At 37.4% G+C, this 23,131-nt stretch overlaps 1 protein-coding gene across 2 annotated transcripts; it reads left to right on the forward strand.

Moving 5' to 3' along the window:
• Positions 1-14,339: 14,339 nt before the first annotated feature.
• Positions 14,340-20,267, forward strand: LOC129577792 (pro-resilin). 2 transcript variants are annotated; one of them, XR_008689039.1, is made up of 14 exons: positions 14,340-14,495; positions 16,558-16,633; positions 16,989-17,052; positions 17,128-17,406; positions 17,470-17,688; positions 17,778-17,879; positions 17,942-18,127; positions 18,201-18,242; positions 18,476-18,538; positions 18,603-18,665; positions 18,794-18,847; positions 18,921-19,058; positions 19,353-19,810; positions 19,907-20,267. XR_008689039.1 is itself a non-coding variant. In XM_055465383.1 (13 exons), exons 2-13 carry the CDS (start codon positions 16,613-16,615, stop codon positions 19,562-19,564), a joined length of 1,443 nt encoding a protein of 480 aa, XP_055321358.1. In that variant the 5' UTR covers positions 14,340-14,495; positions 16,558-16,612; the 3' UTR covers positions 19,565-20,267. The 2 variants fall into 2 exon arrangements, 1 of the variants encoding a protein (XP_055321358.1); XM_055465383.1 differs by having other exon boundaries at positions 19,353-20,267.
• The last annotated feature ends 2,864 nt before the right edge of the window (positions 20,268-23,131 follow it).

A 23,131-nucleotide genomic window follows, 5' to 3' on the forward strand; every position in this document is an offset into this window, starting at 1 on the left:
ATTGTTGAGACAAAGTTGTGGGTTGTAGGAGGTCAACGGTGAAACGAAATGTTGCCACCACACACTTTATGCGTGGCACTTGAAAGTGATTTTTAGCGCGTTTTGAAATTGGCTGGTTCGAGGCCTTAGGCTGATTTAAATTTTATTGTCAACCGAGTTCAAACATTGGTGGATGCTCCCTGGTAACAACATAACAACATCGTATTTAAGATTTTTACAACTATTTCGTATGAACTAATTGTTTTTCATAAGGTGAATGGTTGTGGGTAAATTCGTATTATTTCAATACTCCAATGAAACAGTATTGAGAACGGCTTTCAACCATTTTGTAAATCAATGAGAAATTGATTTGAAACAACACTCTAAATGACTAGGCAAGCGAACGAGTTAAATCATTTCTTTATTTTAAAGAAGAAAATCTTTTTCTTTATTTTAAAGAAGAAAATCAATTTCTCATTGATTTACAAAATGGTTGAAAGCCGTTCTCAATACTGTTTCATTGGAGTATTGAAATAATACATCGTATTTAAGTGACTATAAAGTGTCAACTCTCTTTTCATTTAATAACATAACACTAACAACATTCGTTGCCATTTCCAATTCGATTGTCACCTGTTGCCATTACATTGAATCCCTAACCTTAACTTGATCACAATTTGTATCAATCAATGTGTTTTTCTCACAAACTCGTCAACGACGACGACGATGACGATGACAACTAGTTACTGTTATTTGCTTGAATGTTGTTCACTTCTGCCACAATAATTATAACGAATATAATTGTCGATTTTCACCTTGATTTATTTTCATTCTCTTTATGAATGAATGGACGAATGTATGTGTGAGCGTTTTTTTCTCTCTTCATCTTCGTTAATTAATCTTTGGCTGCAATATTCACGTCATAAAGCAATCACTTAAAAACCAAAATAGCTCTTGCTTAGATGAAAAGGAACATGCAAAACTAAAAGTACATCACAAAGTACTATGTGTACACTGGAAGTGATAAAAGAAACGTGTGTATTCATATTGGGTGTGCGAGAGAGGAGAACAAAAACATCCATATGTAAATGCGGAGCAGTCATCAATTCTTTTGTATTTTTGGGTTGCTTTACTTGCAGTGAACGAAGAAAAAACAAACACCGCTCAAAGATGAAGATGATGATGATGTGTGATAATTTTTATATTGTTTTGCTTGATTACGTATTAGGATGGGTTGGTTTTAGCTCACTTCCAATTTATTTAAATCAATTCCATAAATTTTCGCCGATTTCTTTTTATTCTGCTTTGTCATATCGAAAATATTAATTCCCAGTGAAAATGTACCTCGATCAGCCCTAATACGCATTGAAATAATTTTCAAATACATTTGTTTGCGGCTTCATTTTTTGTGGCCCTTTTTCAGTCGGTTGCATTGTTTTTGTTTTGTCTGTTCTCTGCTTCATCGTTTCGTTTGTTTTGTTTTATCGATGTAGCTGCTGTTCGTGTGGATGGGCTTGAAATTGGTGCGGTACCGACATCAAAGTCAACGAGAGAAGAAACAAAAAACAGCGATTTGTGTACGATGCATTGTCGATTGATGTGCACAACGAAGCAATAATCATCATCATAGTTTGTTATGCAGTTTTGTTAAATATCAAAATCAGCTCAATTCTTCACTCGGTCGGTTGGTTATGTTCACAAGAGATAGAGACCCGGACCGCAGATAACAACAATTGAAATGATCAAAATCATTTGATGCAAATTTATACATTTATCATTATTATAATTATTTGAAATAATAAATTGTTTTTGCAAGTTGATGTGATGGGGCTTCTGTTTTGGATTTTGAGCTTGTTTCAGCGCAACCAAGCAGCAGCAGTAGAAGCCAGCCAGCACCAAGCGTTCTATCTTTTTATCAACCACATCTTTTTTGCATATTTAATATTTATTGGCTGGAAATCATCAGCATGACGTGCACCAAATGCAAATGACAGCACTCGATTCGTATATATACTATTCGTTTACAATTCGAATAGCATTCGGTTATGTCCCTTTTTGTTCCATTCCCAAACATATTATTTATACCGTTACATTGATGTGAATGTGGAAAAAGTTTTGCACGTTCACGCATCACTCGTCAAGTGAAAACCTTTGACGCATTTATCTCGATAGAGTATGAATGTTCCTTATTGTTTTACAGTGGCATTTCAGTTCGGTTTGGTTTGGCTTGGCTTGAATCGTTTTTTTTCTCCAGTCGTTTCTCGATAGCAAATCTCGGCTGTGTGTCATTTTTGCAGGAAAAAAATATATTCATCTATCAAAATGAAATGTTGTGATGATAAAGTGTTGTGTTCTGCGTCAACCTCAATATTCAAGCCAATTAGAAACTCTACAATATTAGGAAGTCAACCGATGTGTGTGTGTGTGTGTCTGTCGAAATGCTGTGTGCTTTTTGAAATTCCGATCACATGACGGGATTCGTGATGTGTGTGTGCATTGCACACATACGCGCGCGCGCATTGGAACCGGAGCATTTCGTCGATTATCAAGTTTCCTGAGGTCATGCAAAATCTTGCCACCAAAAAGGAGAAGAAAAACGAATCGAAATCATTTTGTACACATTTACAATTCCAAGTAGGCAGAACACCGAATCGAATCAGTTTTATTGGTTTCCATTAACACGCTCAAAATTCTCAACCATTACCGAGGAGAAACCGCAAACAAATTTATTGGCATTGCCCAGTGAATCTATTTATTGCGTAATCCTACACAAATGCTCTCTTGCTCGACTCTATCGTTATTTATGCTATGAAAATGTTAAACGCTAAGCACACATTTATCAGACGTCTTCCATATTTTTTGCGATTATTATAATGAAATATACACTTGTACACGGATTTAATGCGAATTCGGCGTGTACTCTTTTCTTCTTCTTTCAACACATATACGCAAACATTAGCGAATGATTTGTTGATTGAAGGATTTTACGAGCCACAACGTATAGAACTAGAATTGGAATAAATAGTAACACAGCATGAACAATATCAATCTTGAAATGAATTTATTTATTTCAGGCAACAAGGCGCGTACACAAAACAAGCTAGGCAAGCAATAGCAGCGACGACGGCGGCGGCAAACCGCGTTTGGGAAACAAAGAAGCGCTTAAGAAGAAAAAAAATTGCCATTTGATAGAGACATAAAAAAAATGTGTGCCGAAAGTAAAATGTGTGCGGCAAAGCTCAATGCTAAAACTGACATGAAATGAGCATTCGTTTTGTGCTTATAATAAAGCAGAAGAAAAAAAAATGTGCAGAAAAGACGAAAAAAGAATTATTCATAATAATATTCATATTTACGACAAAGCCATGTCTAAATTATCCATCTCGAAGGTGATTGCAGTTTGCGCTCACTGACTGACAGTGATATGGTTTTTCGGCGCGACTTTTGTAGTTTTGCCTTTCGTTTGCTGCCACCAACGACAGAGATAGGGAGCAGCGAGAGACACACACAGAGAGAGAGAGAGAGCAAGAAATGTGTGCATGTGCGCGATGCACGAGATGATGATGGTGGCGCGTTTCGTCACGACATAACAACCAAGCTTTATTAGACGTTGACTATTCCAGTTCTCCATCTCTCGTTGCTGTTGTTACGCAATATATTAAAACAAAAAAAATTAATGATATGGCACCTTATGTGTGCCGAAGGAAAAGAAACCAAAATGTGGAGAGAAAAAAAAGAAACACTCTTATGAGAGAACGCACGCCAACCACCGACATAACCAGAGACGAGGTGACACAAACAGAAGACGAAGCAGTAGGGGAAAAATACACACGAAAAATAAAGGTAGAAATTATGAATTGTGCATGCAACAGTGGATAATTTGGGCCGAATATAGAATATGACGATTAAATTGTTTACAATAAATCATTCAGAAGAATCGTGCCAGCATTTACCGTTTGACATCAGAGTGTTCTTCATTTGTCGTCAACGTCGTCGTCGTCTTCGGTGTTGTTGTTGCTTCACACACACACAGCTGCAATGACTTTGTAAACAATTTTTTTTTTGGCATTCTCTTTACAAGTTTCATCTTGAAAACAGTAGAAAAGGAGTCAAAAAAACCGAGTTCCGTCATTCGTGTGCCTCTTAAACGTTTTGCACTTAGTGTCGCTTGTGTAACCGTCACATCATGCTCAGCACTGTTGTGTTGCATCCATTCAAAAATTTGGAACAAAAACGTTGCTGTTTGTGAGTGTGCTGTTTTTCTTCTTCTGCTCTCCGTTAGTGCTCAGAATATGACTTAAATTCACCCACCGTTTGCACTTCTCTCATGCGTTTGAGTTTTTTTTTTGCCTCTCTCTCTCTCTCTCTCTCTCTATCTCTCTCTCTCTGTTCGTCTTCATTTTCTTTATGCTAAGTGTGTGAGAGTGTGTGTGTGTGTGTTTGCAATTCTTTTTTGTCTGTGCCACAAATCTAATCTAACCACAAAATCTAAAAATATGCAACAAATGATGATTGTTTAATTATTACATAATTTATATGTAGTATTTATTATTATTTTCCCTGCATACTGAAGCCCATTGTCTTGTTGGGCGCATATTGGCGGCGCAATACAAAGTGAGCCGAGTGATGAGCAAGATGAATAAATGCAGAAGAAGAAGCAAAAAACAAGAATAAAATTAGTTGATGATGTTGTATCATTTTGCCCGGGCACATTTATGCAGCCGTGATTCGATATGATGGGTGCACACATTGAGCGATTTGAATAACACAGTGAACAATAGCGAAAGCATTTTCAGCATTCCACCAAACAATTTTATGAGATCAACACACACAATTGCTTGATGACTTCATTGGGTTGTGTGTTTTTTTTTTCGAGATGGAAGGCGGACCACATTTGTGATTAAACTAAAAACACTTTATTCCCATTGTCTATTCTCTCTCGCTCCCGCTCTGCAAACATATCTCATTCAAAGTTAAGACATTGCTGCACCAGTCAATGCGATTCTCAATGAAATATGGAACGAGAGCGAATGATGTCGACGATGGCAGCAGCAACAGCAACAGCAGCGACCGCAGCATGTTGAACAAATAAACACGATTCTCATTATACACTTTATCGGGCAATCTAATAATATTTAGTGACAATAGAGCTCAGTTGATTAGTGCCATAATGATGCTTTGTAGCCGTGCAAATTGTGTTTGTAAGGTGCAAACAGGCCGCATTTAACCTTAAAATTATCCTCAATAAGAAAAAAAATATTTCGCTCAAAATTGGGTTGTTGTTATTGCTGAGAGTTTCTGTGTGTGTGTGTGTGTGTGTGCCGCCAAAGCCAATTGGATATCATTTTACCTTTTCCACAGTTTAAGGTTTCGTCTTCTGTGATTTGACTTTGGCTTTGGGTTTGGCGCATTTAATTTCCAGCCGATTTTTATATCAAGCGCAACGCATGATCAACAATCAATTGTAATGAATCCATTAATATTGAGCGAATTTTTGTACAAATTCATGAGCGCGGACGCTCGTCTGTAATGTAAGTACGAGACAAATGTTGAGCAGTGTCGAAGGTCATGTGTGCCACACTGTACTCAAATAGAAAAACGAGCACATTAAAATAAATGCTTGAATGACGATTTAACCAAAGAAGTAGCAAAAACAGAAGAAAAAACGGGAAAATGCAAAACGAAGAAGCAAATAAAGGCATAACGTGAACGAGAGAGAGAGAGAGAGATAGAAAAATCTGCCTAAAATCTGTATTGTTCCTATTAGCTTCATAACTATAACCAATTGTTTGTTGATTTTATACGTTTAATGGTTGTTTTATTGAGTACGGCGAATCACTTTTCAAGTGGAAGAACTGAAACAAAACCTTCAATTTTTCAAGTATCTTTGCAAATAGCATCGAATTTGCACGTAGAAACCGATTAAGTACGTTTCTTAAGAAGCGTTCAAGCCGTTTGAAGAAAAAGAAGCGCGAAAAATTAAAAAAATTACAGCAACACCACGAAGAAAAAAAAAACAAACTAAACGAGACACCAAAAACATAAAACAAACAATTTCGAGCAATTTGATTGTGTGCACCACAATGTGCACACGTTTGAAACCCACAACTTATTTCCATCCAATTGAATTTATTTACAGATTAGCAACAGTAAGTAGTAGAAGGTAACTCGTGAGCAACACGCTTCAAATGAACAGCCACACTGCATTTAGTTATTAATTTGAATTGTGCGCGAAAATTGGATTTCATCATTTCCGAAGCAAAGCGCAAAGACAATTTTACATGAAGGGAAACAAGACAGCAATACCGAATCGTCGAAGCGATGGATGATGGAGGAAAAAATACGTATACCATGTGAAAAACATAATGAAATGTGTTGCTCTGCAGCAGCCGCCGCCGCAGCTGTTGTTGCCGTTGATGATGTCGTATGACCGAGATAAACCAAATCAATCATTAACCATAGTCATGAAATTATGAATTTGAATGCTTAAGGACAAGAAGTGATTTCATTACATCATAAATAAATAAAAATTATATTAAATACGTGGTGGTGCGCGCATTGAATGAAGGAATGGAGCAATCCCATATATGCACACATTTCAATGGCTCGTTGCTCATTCGCACGGCCAACATGAAAAACGACATGATTTGATTTCGGTTATCCGAACAATGGCAAAATCAATCAAGGTGTTTTTTCTTCTTCTTCTTCTTCTTCTATCCAACGAATACAGCTAATTCAACATCAACATCAACCTCACTGCACATCTTTTCGTGTACATTTTGTTTGATTTCGCAAAAATGTGCAATAATTAGTGGCTCATTCTATGGCGGTATTTTTTTCTTCTGTTCTTCTCATCCATTTCGGCACTTGCTCATTCTTTTGGCTTGTGCATTTATTTGCAACTAATCATAAGTGATGGTACCGAATTTACTACAACCATTTATTGAATTATTGCTTTTTGACTATAATTAAATAATAAAATCAAATTGACGAATTGAATGCCTAAGAATGCACTTCTTGTCTTAGAATGACGTTGGTGCGAAGCGCTTGATTAGTCGATCTCTTTTGAGATTTGAACGGCAAAGAAGATACAGAAAAAGAAGAAGGAGAAGAAGAAGAAGAAGACAACGAAAAAATAATCCATCCATGTAATGAGGTCTCGGCAGTCGAAAATGTGAGAACAACACCACTCAAAGAACAAAATGTGTTCAGTGTTGAATAGACCAAAGTGAAAATCGTGAACGATAAATTAAAATGAATTAAGCGCAACACTTCATAAATAACATTCTCTTTAACATGTCACTTTTTGGTGTGCATCCGATGTACACCGTCTCTCTCTCTCTCTCTCTCTCTCCTGCTGTGTGTCTTGTTGATACACACGTGAGCGCACGTTTAACAAACGAGAGCTTCATTTTATCCATGCAATTTGTTTTTTCCTCTTTTAAATTGTTGATTGTTGTTATTGTTTTAGGCTCCAATTTGAGTGTAATAAATTCAGTGATCCATCACATTACCACCACAAAACCAATTTTTTTTTCTCGAATTGATGCATTAATGGTGTTGGATGATCCAATCGCATTCAAAGCCAATTACAAAGTGATTTTGGCGTTGACGAGCAATGAAATGTCTCGGACGACGACGACAACGATGGCGATGCTTCAATTAAAACGTGATAATCGAAATCACATTTAATTATGTCCGAAATGGTCTATGCAATGAATATTCAAATGAGAGTAGACATCATTACAATTGTGATTGTGTAAAATTTTGTCGCATTGCTAATATTTTCGTAATCATTATCGATTTCGATGAATATAACGAGGAAATCGCCACCAGAGTGTTCAAGATTTAAACGGAGACGATGAAATTACTTACCATAACGATAATTATCGGGGCTAATAGGCAATTTTCGAATTGAATTATCGAACTACCAAGAGGCGCAAAGGCTTTTCACGACTATATAGCCGACACAGAAATCTGAATGAGAAAAAAAAACGTATTCATAGAATTATGGTGCTTCATGATTCGAAGCCAAATAATGGCCGATGGCCATTACATGCGAGAATGATAGCCTATATGCTCGAGATGGTGTAAACGAGGCAGAGCCAGAAAAAAACTACACACATTTTCATATGCTAACTACTGTTGATTTCACTGTGGAAATATTGCATTTCATTCCGAAACGATTCGAACAAACTATATTTGGCACGAACGAAATGAAAAATTGCCAATATCAACTCTCAACTCTCGATACTATTCTAGATAATTATTTTCACATAACATTTTCGTTTCGTTGCTCGGCCCTTTTTGCCATATTCACTTTTGGTTTCTCGTCGGTTTTCTTCTTTTTCCCAATTGAATTTCTATAAAAATCATTCAATAATAGCAGCGAATATGAAGAAAATGATGCTAATTATTCATCAATTTAACTACCAGTTTTCATTTGTTACTCACTTCTTTTTTATTATTCATTCAGCGCGTTTGAGGCTTTGTGTTTTTTTTTGTGTTGTTTTTTTCTCTCTCGTCTTTTTGTTGCTTCATCAATTTCTTTCGATCGTCTCTACGGTTTATACGTTGTCTCTATGTTTTTTATTCACCTTTGAAATTGGAGTTCAGCGTTTGATGATGATTCCGAACCGTGATTGGACGTTGTGTGCGTTTTCTTTTTTCTCCTTCTTTTTAATTTCATTTCTTCATTTGGTTTTCAATTATTATGCAATAGATTTATTGAATTACAATCGAAATCCAATGGCTCAGTATACCTACTGCCCCCGTAATTTACTGCCGGCCCGCGTGAATATGCATATGAATACGGACCAGAGAGAGAGAGAGAGAGAGAGTTTGGTAGTGCACGATTGATTTGCATATTCGACCGATGACCGAAAAACCATTTTGCATTGTAGTCCTTAGCACATGAAATGCAGTGCGGTACACATCAACTGCCACTGCTGCCGCTGCTAGCAAATGTCAATTTTTCCAGCCAATTTTGTTCTCACTGTCATATCATTGAATATTTTCTGCATTCACATAAACGGTGAATTGATTTTCTCTCTCTCTCTTGCTTTCTATACGTCTCAATTTTCGTTGTTGATTTTTTTTCTTTCAGTACAGATTTCATACTAGTTTGATATGCACGAGCTTCGGAAATTTCGGTGTGCCTGTGTACATACATGATGAAAAATATTTCGATGCTCTAAACAACTGGTGACGCACCGATGCTAAGGTTAACTACAATAAAATGCGAAACAGCATATCGTCAAGTGAACTATGCAGGCATAGTCGAATGCGTGGATTAATGCAACATCTAACAATCTGTTACTCAAACTGCATATCATCACAAATGTAAACGATTTCCTTATTATTTCAATCATTTTATCGATTCGCTCATTTGTTTATCACCTTTCTCTCTGCTCTGCACGCTCAATCGGACTTTCTTCTCTCGTTTTCATTATACCGTTTTGTTGTTTTGGCTTGAATTTCCACAGTGATCTGTGAGAGAAGAAAAAAAAAGATCACCATCATCGTCAATTGCCAATAAAACGACGTTTATTCATTTAATTAGATAATTTTTTTGTCGATGATCCTTTCGTCATGAATTATGTAAATAGTTTCGCTGATGACGAAGAAGAAAAACTGCAGAAAATAAACGTAATCACAATCAATAGATTTGGTAAAAAAAAATTCTGCGCTGCGTCGCGTAAAACCACTTTAAATGCGTGCTGGTCAAAATGTGCGTTTGGCATACACAATTTCACGGTGTTCATCTCAAATTCGATTTCAAGTCTTTTCTTTCATTCAACACTCGGTGTGAGTCTGCGTTTTATCTTCCCTCCACTTTTCAATTCCCTTTCTCAACCTGTTAAACGCTCACATTATCTAACCTTCACCGTTCAAATTCATGCTTCTTGAATTCAGTCAATGATCAGCGTGCGTAGGTAAGAAGAGAAACATCAAATAAAAGAGCAATGTGCTGAAATCTATCTCGCCCATAGAACATGTAAATACTTGTGTGTCTGACATTGTGCGTTGAAGAAATGTATCTAATTTAAATGAAGCACCATCAATTTGATATGTTTACATTTATTAACGGTTCGCAGCTTACTTGGCTGAACGCCAATTGTTCGTTTGTTGATGAAACAAAAGCACTTGACGCTGACCGTTAAAATGCTTGTGTAGACGATAAAATGTCTTTCGCGCGTCTAACAATTTCGGCGGGCTGAAGTGCCAACATTTTAATGGGCTATCAAGCATATTTGTTCTGCTTCTGCTTACGTCTTACATTGCCTTGCCTTGGTTGCACTGCGCGCACTGTGGCATGACAACACATTTTTGGGCAAATTTTTTGCTTCATTGGCGCCTAAAGGAGCAACGATCATTTTGCATGATTTTTGATAGCAGCCAACATGACTTCGAATCTAGTTCCTAAAGCTAATAAGTTTGTGACATTCCTTAGCATTTGCGAGACACATACACGCAAATCCAATCAAGTTGTTGCAAATCTGGTGGGCTGCGTGCATTTTTTTTTTTGAATTAAAGATGACATCAGGGTATCAAAATTTAGGAATGTATCTCTGTGTGTGAAGCGAATATCATATGAGCGTTTCTTAATAAATCTTGTCTAGAATACGACAATCGGAAGAGAGAGAGAGAGAGAGAAAAAAACATTGAATCAAACGTTGATGGCATATTTGTTAGGAAATGCGATTGGTAACCAAATTCATTGCTTTGTGTGGTCATAATTGTAGAAAATTTAACTGTCGTGACATCATAACTTCCGATGAGAACAAAGCAAGCTAGCAAAGAAACAAACAAATAAACAAAAAAAGGAATGAAACATACACGCTTTAATTGTGTATTGCGGATTAATTTTCTATTGAAATTCAATGCGATTTTGGGAAAACACGAATGTCGTCACCCAAAACAGAGTCGAAGAAACCCCCGAAGGTTTATGTTCTATAAACGGGCGCTTTTTTGTCAACAAACATATCACGCAGACGAAACAAACAAATCGAAAATCATATTTCACGATGTCGTCGCCATGAATACACAGCGCCTTCCAAGTCGAGGTGCGCAAAACAAAAGAATCGTCTTTTGATGAAACCTTTCGAAATCGAATGAAGGAAAGAGAAAAATATCGCCCTGGCAGCACAATCGGGCCACTGCGCGCGCGCGCGCGACAGAGATAATGCAATGGAGGCAAAATTAATCTTATGTGTGTAATTTGTATTTAAAAATGTTCCTCATAAAAATTTGTGCTGATTGCAATTCTTTTTCGTCTCTTTGTTTTGTTTGATTTTTATTTTTTTTTCGCTATTGCTGTTACTATTTCAATTCCACCTCATCCGTTTACAACATCATGTGTTTTGTCGTGATTTTGTGTCAAACGGTAATTTGTTCTCGATTCTTTTAAGCCATATCATCACTTACAGATCAATGTAATATGTACAATGCATGTGGAGCTGCGCGCGCGAACTGAATGACGCGAAGAAGAAGATGATGACGATGGTGATGTTGAAAAAAAAAGACTGCTAACTGAAAATGAGGCAGCAAATTTTTAGCGCAATGTGACAAAACGTGTAACCGTCGTTGTTGTCGCTAAACAAAGAAACAGATTTCCTATTGAAATATTAACGTAAAATAATAATAAGAAGAAAAATTCAAATCGCAGTAAATTTTGTTGGTTAACATTTTGGTATGCATTGAAAGAGTGTTTTGTCGAATGTGCTGGAATGATCTTGGGGCACAACATTGGGCTCCATCATCATCATCATCATAATCATCATCATCATCACCACCACCATCACCATCATTGTCTATTTATCAGTCTACCATACATGGGTACTATAGTGCGACAAAACAATTCTTAAGCAGACGCGTTATTTGTACGGCTCTTGTATCGCGGCATCGATCTAAATCTTGTTACAGTTTTGTTTTATTACGTCAGCCTCGTCGAAAATACACATCGTCATATTGTTGTTGTTGTTTTTTCTCTCTCCATTGGGCAATCTCTTTTGTGTTTGTCTTCATTTTTATTCTATTGGCCAAAAGGGACAATAAATTATGCGGTAGATTTGTCATGAAATCTCTCTTTCTTTGTCCGTTATAGTACGAACACACATATTCCATTTATCGTTTGATGATGGAACCAAAAATGGGAGGAATAAAAAAAAGTGGTTGAAGTTTATTTGCTCTGAATGTGGTTTTTTCACTGCAAAACCCCTCGGTTCAACTTTAATTTTTGGCGCAAAATGATGCCAATTCAATGTGCATCAATTATACCACAATAACGCCACCTTTTTTTATTTCCTCGTTTCATCAGCGACCCGCCATCGACGTTGCGACGATCCACGCTTTTGGAACAATAAAACGCAATGAGTTCACGCGATCCATTCACTAAGAAATATGTCCCCGTTGTCGTCTGTTGTGTTGGCCGTTACACGACAAACGATTCCATTTGATTGCTTTTCCCAATCATTTGTCGGTGTTGCTCAAAAACCCATTTTGAAATAAACGACTGAAAATGAGTACGAATGCATGTAGACCACGACTAAAATTTTTCACGTTTTCTACCGTAGCCCGTTTACAATAGGCAAGAAAAAAGAAACAACTAAATAAACACATTTATACACTCAATTTTTTCGGTTGCAAAAGGAATTTGTACAATGCTCCACGAGTCACATTCTCATATGCATCTTTCGCTATGCTGGATTATCTTTGCTAATTGACTTTCGATCTTCACAATCGTGGAACGAACGAGAAAGAAGCAGCAGCCACAGCCGCTGCAGCAGCGGGCAACGACGAAGAAGTAGTAGAAAAAAAATCAAGCCCAAATAGCATTGGCAGCATTGCGGCTAAGTGTACTTACTTTTGCGTAACATTCGAAATGTGTGACGATGATGATGACACTACGAGTACAGTTTGCGATTTTATGTCTGCATTCCCAATAATAGAACTATAAACATAAATCATAAACCATCAATACATCCAGATACTATATACTCGAGAATGAAAAGAAGTAGAGAAGAAGAAGAAAAACACAAGGCGCATTACTTAGCAATTATACATTGGCTTTGATGTTAGTCATTTATCAGTTGTTGTTACGAATTTGAATAGCACTTCCTTGTGTGTGACGGAGGCTGGCCAATTGACGAAATTCGCATATTTCCACATAGCATTGCATTCGATTGCAGTTGCAAAATAGCAGCGAGTGTGAAAACTATGATTGGATCGATCATTTCGGTTTTTGTACAAGGATCTACATTCATTGTGCGCCTGCGCACAAATCACAGTGCAAATAGCTAATTGCACATATTTTTTTCCATTCAATCAAAATCATAAGCCAAAATTGAAAGATTCGAATTTGATGAGGCCACACACGATCAAATGGCTTTGACAATCTCCTCAATCTTGCTCACACCATCATCTCGGGCTGACTGGTAACAGAAGAAGAAAAAAAACAGCATTCAATTGCAAATTGAATCACTCAAAATTCAATCACGATAAAAGAGAAAAAAGCAACATTGTGCACCCAATTAATAACGTATACCAACACGCCACGACAATGGCAGCACTCAGAGCGCACACATAAAATATGTCATCATTAATTATTTTTGCCATTGTTGCGCGCATCATTTGCCATATGCGTTCAGAGTGAGATGATCAAGATTCATGACGATTTCAAATGGATTCATGAATGCACGCACTTCACGTTTCACCAGATTTAAATCGGCACCAACGCCGATAGCATCGCCCCATCTCACTTCCACCGATCAGTACACTACGTGCGCTATGGCTACTGTAAATGGTGAACCAAATGAAAACTAAAGCAGCAAATTGGAGGGATTTTTTCCGCGGTTGTTGTTGGTGTTGCTATTTTTCTTTTCATGCTTGTGGTGTTTCGCTGTGGATCAGCTTTCCGTTGCGAGATTGTGAATGAACATCGGGAAAAATGGCAACAATACAATCAAATATGCTTAAAGCCCTCGCGCATCAGCAAGAGGCACATGTCGATCGTGTGCACACACACACACACACAAACACACAACTGCTTCATTCTTAGAAACAATATCAAATTGTGTGGTGCTTACGGTATTCGCGTAGTCTTTTTCTGCATTCAAAAACTACCTGCGTTCAATGTGTATGTGTATGTGTTCGTATCGTATTTTTCTTCTTCTCCGCTTGTTGTTGTGCTTAGATAGAGAGGAAAAAGAAGCGAACGAATGAAGAAGAAACAAAACACTAGTAACAGATTCAAAACAAATTGATATACACTCGTTGATCATACCAAAAAAAATGTACGTAGATGAAAGGGAAACTGATCGGCTGTTTAGCACAAATTTTGGTATATAAAGATAAACTGAACCTTAACAGCCATCATTCACTGCCTTCCCATCGTCTCAATAATTTGGGTAGCTCAGTAAACACACGGATTGGCTCTAACCAACAGTTTTTGAGCAAGTTGTATTCAATTTATTCGTTGCGATAAAACCGAAAAAAAGACCGAATTTTGTTCAACGGTTAGTTGTTAAAAATCATCTTTATTTTCAAACACTTTTTTTTCGAAATTTTCGATTTTTTTTTTCGCTTGAGAGAAACAAAGTGTGAAAAGTGCAACAAATCAAAAGTTACCATAGATGACTTGGCAATTTTATCGTGCTATATTTGTTGATGGACTGTTAAGTGTTGCATTTTGCAAGCAAATCAGTAGTGTTCCGTTGCTGATGCTGATAATTGCAATCCGTCGCTTTGTGTTTTCGATCATTGATTGACTCATTGAATGACTGAATAACAACCGGATAGCAGGAGAAGAGAAAAAAAAACAAACTTAAAAACGAAAATCTTTGCAAAAAGCGATTGGGAGATAAAGTAGACATTCTTCAATTATACTCGATCGTTACTTCATGCAATGAGAAACTAAATACCAAAAACGAAATAAACAAAAAGAAATTTCATTTATCCTGTTGGCGCTTGTGTTTCAAATTCGTGACACAACATTCACACAGCAATCAATGTTTGCAAGCGAACAAACAAACAAACGTTGATGGCATTTGATTTAGAAATCAATTCCAAGCTATTGAACCCTTTAACGTTTTTTTTCCTCTTCTTCTTCACACAACAACACAATTTGTCCGAATTTCCCATTTACATTCCTTCAAATTGAAAACCTTAACGAAACGACGAAAATGAACGGAAAACAAAATAGAAGCCGATAGGAAATTTCACGTGATGATCATAATTCCCGCTGATTTACGTGCCGTTTTGTTTGCGGCAAATCAACATTGTCAGATGCAACTGAGAGTCGGCATATATGTGTGTGCGTGCGTGCGCGCGCGCTCGCGGTGAATTTAATAGTGATTGCATGAGTTTATTCAAGTCAGTTTAGATTTTTTTTTTGTGATGCGGTGAAAATAAAATTCGCCAAATCATATAGATGGTTAGCCCGCGACATAGCACACGAAGACAATTCGCGATGTGAACCGCACCAATAAAATGTGTTTAGTCATTTATTTTTGTGTGGCTTGGCCTGGCTAGACATTGTAACGGTTAACAGCGCAAAAAAGAAGACGACGACGACGACGTCGAAGACTACGAAAAAACGATGCACAAACAATATCTACCGCACACGAGAAGCTACGCAGAATAGAAAGAGAGAGAAAGAGAGAAGGAGAAAAAAAATTCAAATTGTTTAAGGTTATTATACTCGAAGCGTGTACACGAATCGTACAAACGGTCTATACCGTTTGAAGTATTGGCACTTGGCTAGAGATCTTGATCCATTCAAAGCAAGCGAATTCAATGAATGAAACAAACATTGAACCACGAAAACAAAGTCAAATGGTCATGCGTATTGGCAGAGAGCAAAGATTTGAATCACGTTTTTGCGTAGCGTTTTCTTCTTTTTCGTCGTCGTCGTCGTCGTCATCGTCATCATCAACGTTCAGCTGACTGCTTAGCGGGCCAATGGCAAGCGCATTATTCGCGCTCTGTGTGAATGAATCACATAATGGGCGAATATTTGTGTGTGCCTCTTTTGCATCTTTCTTCAAATGATACAGTCACATATCGTTGTGTCGTCGTTACGTATGGCATTATGTATTGTGTTGCACAGGAAATTGTTGTTTCGGATGGTAATCGATTGTGTACGAAGTTTTACATTTGTCGTTATTGTTGCTGTTGTTTTTCTTTTTGCATTGGAGTGCCTGTACTTACACTATGTTTTACATGTTTGTTTGTTTTCCGACGATTTATCTTTGATGTCAATCGATTCAATGCGCATAGGCTTGAGAAGTGTTTATTTTCCCTGCGAACTTTTTTTTCTACCTCTTCTTTTACTTTGACTGTATCTTTCTCTCTGTTTCTATTCAATGGGAATTGCGCCGAAGCGTATTCATTGCGGCGTGAAGCGAATTGGCCATTTATTACCATTTTCTCTATGCACATTGTCGTCGTTGTCATCGCTGTCATCGTCGTCAACGTTGCTGTTTTCCATCATGTCTTTCGAATTTTCACAAAACACTTCATTGCGTCTCAATGAAATTACAATTATTTAATGAGCCATATTCTTGTATTTATTTACAGGTCAAAGTAAAACAACAATTTCTAGCACAGCGTAATTTATCGTATCAAACTCACCATGAAGGCACACATAAATAAGGTAACGTCTACTACATATACAAATGTAATTTTTTTTTGTTTAAGTCGATCAAAGACACATTCGAAATTTGGTACTGATTTTAAGTCGAATCGGAATCATTTCTTCGTTATGCATGGTTATTGATCAATTTTCATTTCGTTGTGGGTTCCATTAAATTTTCATTTTCGCGAAATTTGACAACGGGATAGTTAAAAAGATATAAGATATTGTGTGTATCAACTATAATACCCGTTAACGTGTGCTTCCAATGCACACAAATCTCGATTCTTTCACTTTTTTTTTCACCATTTTCACTTTCATTGTATTTCGACCTCGCGAATTCAAATTAATGATGATTTTTTTTTATCTCGTTCAGAAATTATTAGTACTTTTATTATGCTTGGGATTCGCTCTTGCCGCTGGACATAAAAAGCGAGATGGTAAGTAATTTTGCAACAACAAAAAAATCTCGAAACGAAACCATACCAATATGATTTCTCTTTGTGTGGCCGTAGCACCATTTGCATCACCAAATCGTCAATATTTGCCACCTCAACAATCGTCGTCGGGACAGCAGCCCAGCACTCAATACGGTGCTCCAAATCAAGGATCAGGTGGTTTTGGTGGAAATCAGGGAGGTTTTGGCGGTAGTGGCGGATTCGGACAGCAGCCCAGCACCCAATACGGTGCTCCAAATCAAGGATCAGGTGGTTTTGGTGGAAATCAGGGAGGTTTTGGCGGTAGTGGTGGATTTGGACAGCAGCCCAGCAATCAATATGGCCCACCTAGTCAAGGTAATTTTGTCGTAACTCATTTATATATGTTTCTTTTTCTACATATATACTGAATGATTGTAGGTGGAAGCAGCAGCAGCAGCAGCTATATTCCACCACCATCAGGAAACTTCCCACCACAAAACGGAGGAGGTAGCGGCAATTTTGGACAACAACCACCTTCGGTGCAACAACAATATGGTGCACCACCATCATCACAAGGCAGCTTTGGAGGTAGTTTCGGTCAAGGATCTGGCTCAGGTGCCGGAGGATATCCAGGATCAGGCAGACCAGGTGGCCAAGGTGAGGAAATGTTTGATAAAAAAAAATGTTTATAATTTGAAACCAAAACTGCCGCAGTAATAACATTGCTCTTTTGTGTCTCTCATCAGGAGGATACCCATCTCAACCATCAAATCCAATTCAAGGATCAGGCAGCTTCGGTGGGAATCAGGGAGGTTTCGGTGGCAGTGGCGGATTCGGACAACAACCATGTAATTTTGTCGTTGGCATATCCACTTTTATTCTTTTCATATAATGTCCGTTTTTCAAATAGCACAACAATATGGACCCCCAAGAGGAGGATCACCAGGCGGATACCCATCTCAACCATCAAACCAGTATGGTGTTCCAAATCCAAATCAAGGATCAGGCAGCTTCGGTGGAAATCAGGGAGGTTTCGGCGGTAGTAGCGGATTTGGACAACAACCACAAGCTCCAAGACAAACATTCTCACCACCAGGCAAGTCGAATGCATTTCACGCAAATCAAATGATTCTTATAATGATGTGAATATATCTTGGCAACTATTATAGCTACTAGCTACGGAATTCCAGACCGTACATCACCAGGATTGGGTAAGAAGAATTGATTTATAAGCAGGGATAGAAACCAAACCAAACCAAACCGAATATTTGGTTTGAGTGTGTATACAATACTAACACAGTGACAACACGCTTGAACGTTTCTCATACAAACCATTCTCAGAACGTTCCGCTTGATACGGTTTGCTCCGATGAACAGAGAGCATGGCAGTGAAACCGTTCCGAAATCGGTTTATAAAACGAACAATTACAATTTTCAATTTTAGCTCCACCAGCACCTTCAGGCGGCTATGCTGGCGTACCTCAACAACAACAGGGATCAGGATTCGGTATTTTTTTTTCTTTAGAATAAAAAATAAAAATGTATATTCAAATATATTTTATTGACTGTAGGAGGTGGTGTTCCCCCAAGCAGCTACGGCGCACCTAAACAACAGCAACAAGGACCCGGATTTGGTAGAATATTTTTCTAATTTCGCATTAACTTTTGTATTGGTTTTCAATCACGAAACTGAATTTTGTCAATAAGAAGATCAAAGTCATTGTCTCACCATAATAAATTTATTTCAAATGGAAATGTATAGGAACCCCATCTGGTAGCTATGGTCCGCCCCAGCAATCTTCATCGCCAGGATTTAGTAAGATATATACTTCAGTTGATTTCATGTGAGTGTGTAATTTTAACCGTCTAATCGATTTATTCAAAAATAGGTCAAGGTGGCTCAAATGGTTACAGTTCAGGACGACCAGCGAATGGTCATGGATTTGGTGGATCACAAGGAGGATTCGGTGGAAGCGGAGGTCACGGTGGCAGCCATGGTTATCCATCAGGTAGACCAGGAGGTCAAGGTAAAAAATAACTCCTTTTTGATTTATCAACAAGTTTAAACATTTCGAAGAAATACTTCTGATTGATTTGATATTCAAATCCAAAATTTCACGAAAAAAAATCTTTGTTATTTTATGAAAAACGTGCTGCGATACACCATGGTGTGCTACTCTTCAAGAGCAGCACATCCCTTTGTAATAAACTAACAAAATTCGAGAAGCAGAGTGTTCTGTTCGATCGTTTTGTTTTCTTCCATTTGAATTCGCTGTTACTAATTATAAATGAAAATATTCAACAAAATCGATTGATTTCAGCTCCATCGCAACAAGGCGGCGGCAGTTTCGGACAACAACCACCAACCCAACAGTACGGGCCACCACAACCTCAACAAGGCGGTTTTGGTGGCGGTCATGGTTCTGGCTCTGGCTCTGCTGGAGGTTATCCATCAGGACGACCTGGAGGAAGCGGTCAAGTGCCTCCAACAATTTCACAGCAGTATGCGCCAAACGGCGGCTACCAATACTAAACGGTCGATCGCTTCAATAGTTGCATTTGGTTTCTTTTAAAATTATAGTTTTCAAAACACGAACAAACCGACAAAAAAAACCAATCAAACAAACCGAACGAAAAAAATGCTGCTACCATTTTATGTTATGCACTTGACGACCACGACCACACAACGATCGGAGGCATGCGAAAAGAAACTGAAGTATAATTTTAATCATAAGTGCCTTATTCGACATTAACTGCTGATCCATTGGCTTCTTTTAACGTATATCAAACTTCTTGCTCTCTCTCCTTGATTCCGCAACGCCCTCACTCTCTCTCTCCCTTTTCTCACTATGTCTCATTGCTCCGCTTTTATCAGCTAACAAACAGCAATCAACGATCAACCGACCAGGAAACGACAAACCAGCCGCTGGTATGAACGGGAAAAACAATCTCCATTTGTATTTAAATTATTTTATGTTTCATATTTCATGTTTTAATTTTTGTGAATTATTCATTAGCGCATACGTGAAATTTCTCTCAATTTTACGAATCTCTGATTGATAATTTTTTTTTTTTTGAACAAAAGTTTTGAATGAAAAAATTGTACAAATATAAATTTTATTGTATATTATTATGCTCTAACTGTTTTTACAAAATGAAAAAAAAAATGGTGAAAAACAAACAAAAATACTCAATGAAATAAAAAAAAAATTATATTGATGATGAAAACCACAAGATACACTCGAATTATATATTTATTTTCCACTGTGTTTTTCGTCTGATGCCGTAACCAATTACAATTGAAATTAACGCTGCTACCGCACAGCACAGCTTCGTTCATAATGTTCATTTTCACGGAGATTTACTACAAAAACAACCACAGCAGCAATAGCCGAGCATGAACTTATCGAGATTTTGAAAAAATGTGATGAACATGTATCGTTGAGCGCTTGCGCAGCAGGAATGGGCACGAAGATGCTCAGCAGAAACAGAGATATAAATATGAGAAAATAACAAATGCTACAGTGTGCTCTATTCATGTTGCTTGAACTTTCGTTTGCAGAATATTATCGCGATGATTTCATCTCAAACAATCAAATGACGCGAACATATAACAGCGGCAAATGATGGTAATGCCTCGAAACACCATTTCTTTTCTATTGTAAGCTATCACAATGCGAGAGAGTGCGCTCGCGCGCATGAAGAGTGAAAATGATTACATTATCATTGCATATTATATACATTAATATGTACACATGTTGTATTAAACCGCTGCATGGCAAACGGAAATCAGCTTCATTCTGCTCATCGTCGTCATACTTGTCGTAGAAAACAATAAACGTCAATCGGTTTGAGTTAGCTTTGGGTTATGACATTATTTCCTAATCGTAGCATTTATTATTATTCCTTTGGTTTAGCAACTGACATTTACATTCATAAATGTTGCACAAAAAGAACTATTTCGAGAATAAATCGAATAATTTATTTGATTTTTTTCTGCTGAAATTTTCTTACGAGATTGCAATAATTATTTCATTTGTTGTTATCAAGCCTATATGGCGCACACTACTGTTCGCTGATGATGATGATGGAGATGTGGGAACCGGCAATTTCAACAAATTGAGAAATCCCAAAATTACATACTTCATTTGCAGATATGCGGCATTGTTATTTGGAATTTAGCAATAGAACCATTATTTTATTAAATATTCATTTCTGGAACATATTGTAACAAATCAAAGTCACTACAAGAACCACACATCCAAATGCAAATGAATTCTTTGAAGAAGAAGAAAACAAACAAACGCACATACACACACACACACACACAGCTAGACTTATACGATTTTCCATGAAGAGCATCCGATTCATATTTTATTAGATTCACTTGACAAAAGTGAATATTGACATTTTAATTGTCTTTCAGCTAAAACGTTACATTACGTTCTGTGTGCACCGTTTTCATGAATAAATTCCACGAAATTTCAAAATTTTCAACTCACACAGCGCAGTAACATAGTTACATGTTGTCACCATTTGATAAAGTTGGGTTTGCATTGGATTTTCATTTAACCGTCCATGAGACGTCAACCCACAACTCGAATGAAGTCAAACGTAATCGAAATAAATGAAGTCAGAATATGGTTAAGCCGGAACCCTTATAATTTGCGGTATGCTATTCGAAAAGAGTACACTTTTGGTGGTAGAGAAAAACTAACAGCGTAAAATTGTGATTCACAATTTGTGACCTTTTTGTTGTTTATTGCAGAACGGTACTTCAAAGTCTACATCCCATTTAGTCGGCTGATGATAGTGGGTGGCAAAGTGGTTTACTAACCACATTTGGTTCTATAGTTCTAGACCTTCATTTCGATTGATACAACCCACACCATTGACAGAGGGAAAGGAATAGAATCCCATCGCTGTAAAGTACGTGTTTTAACCGTCACATCTTTCAGTTTGCCATGCAATGGTGAGTGCGTGTGTTTTATTTTTGTTTTTTTTTGTTCGCTCCGTTGCAACGAAGTAGATAATAACAATGGATATATGATAATGATTGAGATGCGATGTGATTATATTCACAAGTTGAAAACAATTCACGACAAAATAGCTGTGCAGATTGCTGCTGATGCTGCTTTTTTCTCTTTGCTCTGGTGCGCGCGCGTATCGTTTGTATGAATGTGTCAGTTGCGCTTTTACCACTTCATTCGCGCACGGTGTATGTGTGTGTGTGTGTGTCGCTCAATGCCAGTTTTACGAATTACGACAAATGAATCGTGCTGAAGCTGCTGCATCTGCTTGATATGTTTGGCTGATGAAACCGAAAGTGATCAAATATAATGTTTATGTTTTAACTTCACGTATCTTTTCACCGCGTTGTCTCGATACCGTGTGCCGTGTGCGTTCGCGCCATGCCAGACATTTTCATTCACACATTAGTACGTTATTAAATTATTCAATAACATTTACATGGACACGTGTATTTTGTTTTTATTTGTTGTTTTTCATTTTCATTTTTTTTTCTTCATATTTGCCATTATATTTCACATACATGCATATGCTGTTGTGCGCTCGAGACAATTTCCTCCCACTTCAACACGCTTACAGAGCCTGTTAAACACACACACTCACATGAAAAAAAAGATCAATCAAATTGAACGACTGATGTTAATTAATTAAAAAGTTTTCAAATCAACTGCTTGGCGGTGAACAAATGCACGAACGCGTACTCAAACATCAAGTGTAATTACATGAAAATTAGGCCAAATGTCAAAACCTTTTGTTGGTGTGTTGTTGTTGCTGTTGTTGTAGTTGTTTTCCCTCCTGTCTAATTGGAATGAAGATGACTACCAGTTTTATTCGATATCAAATGTTGAATTTGTTGTTTGGTTTGGATTTTTTTTTTCTGTTCATTTCGTTTACAATTCGGCTTTATATAAGACACGTAATCTTTGAAAGCAAATGATAAATCACTGCAAATGATAATCATTTTCGCATCGAAACACCAAAGATTAGAGAATAGCACGAAGAAAAAAACAAGACTGCAATTGAATTTATGATGAAAACTACATTTAACCTATAGATCATAGTGTCATTTGAC

This window comes from Sitodiplosis mosellana, unplaced genomic scaffold (assembly GCF_009176505.1).
Source record: "Sitodiplosis mosellana isolate CC-2019 unplaced genomic scaffold, AAFC_SMos_1.0 Smas_scaffold_6226, whole genome shotgun sequence".
NCBI classification, from domain to species: domain Eukaryota; kingdom Metazoa; phylum Arthropoda; class Insecta; order Diptera; family Cecidomyiidae; genus Sitodiplosis; species Sitodiplosis mosellana.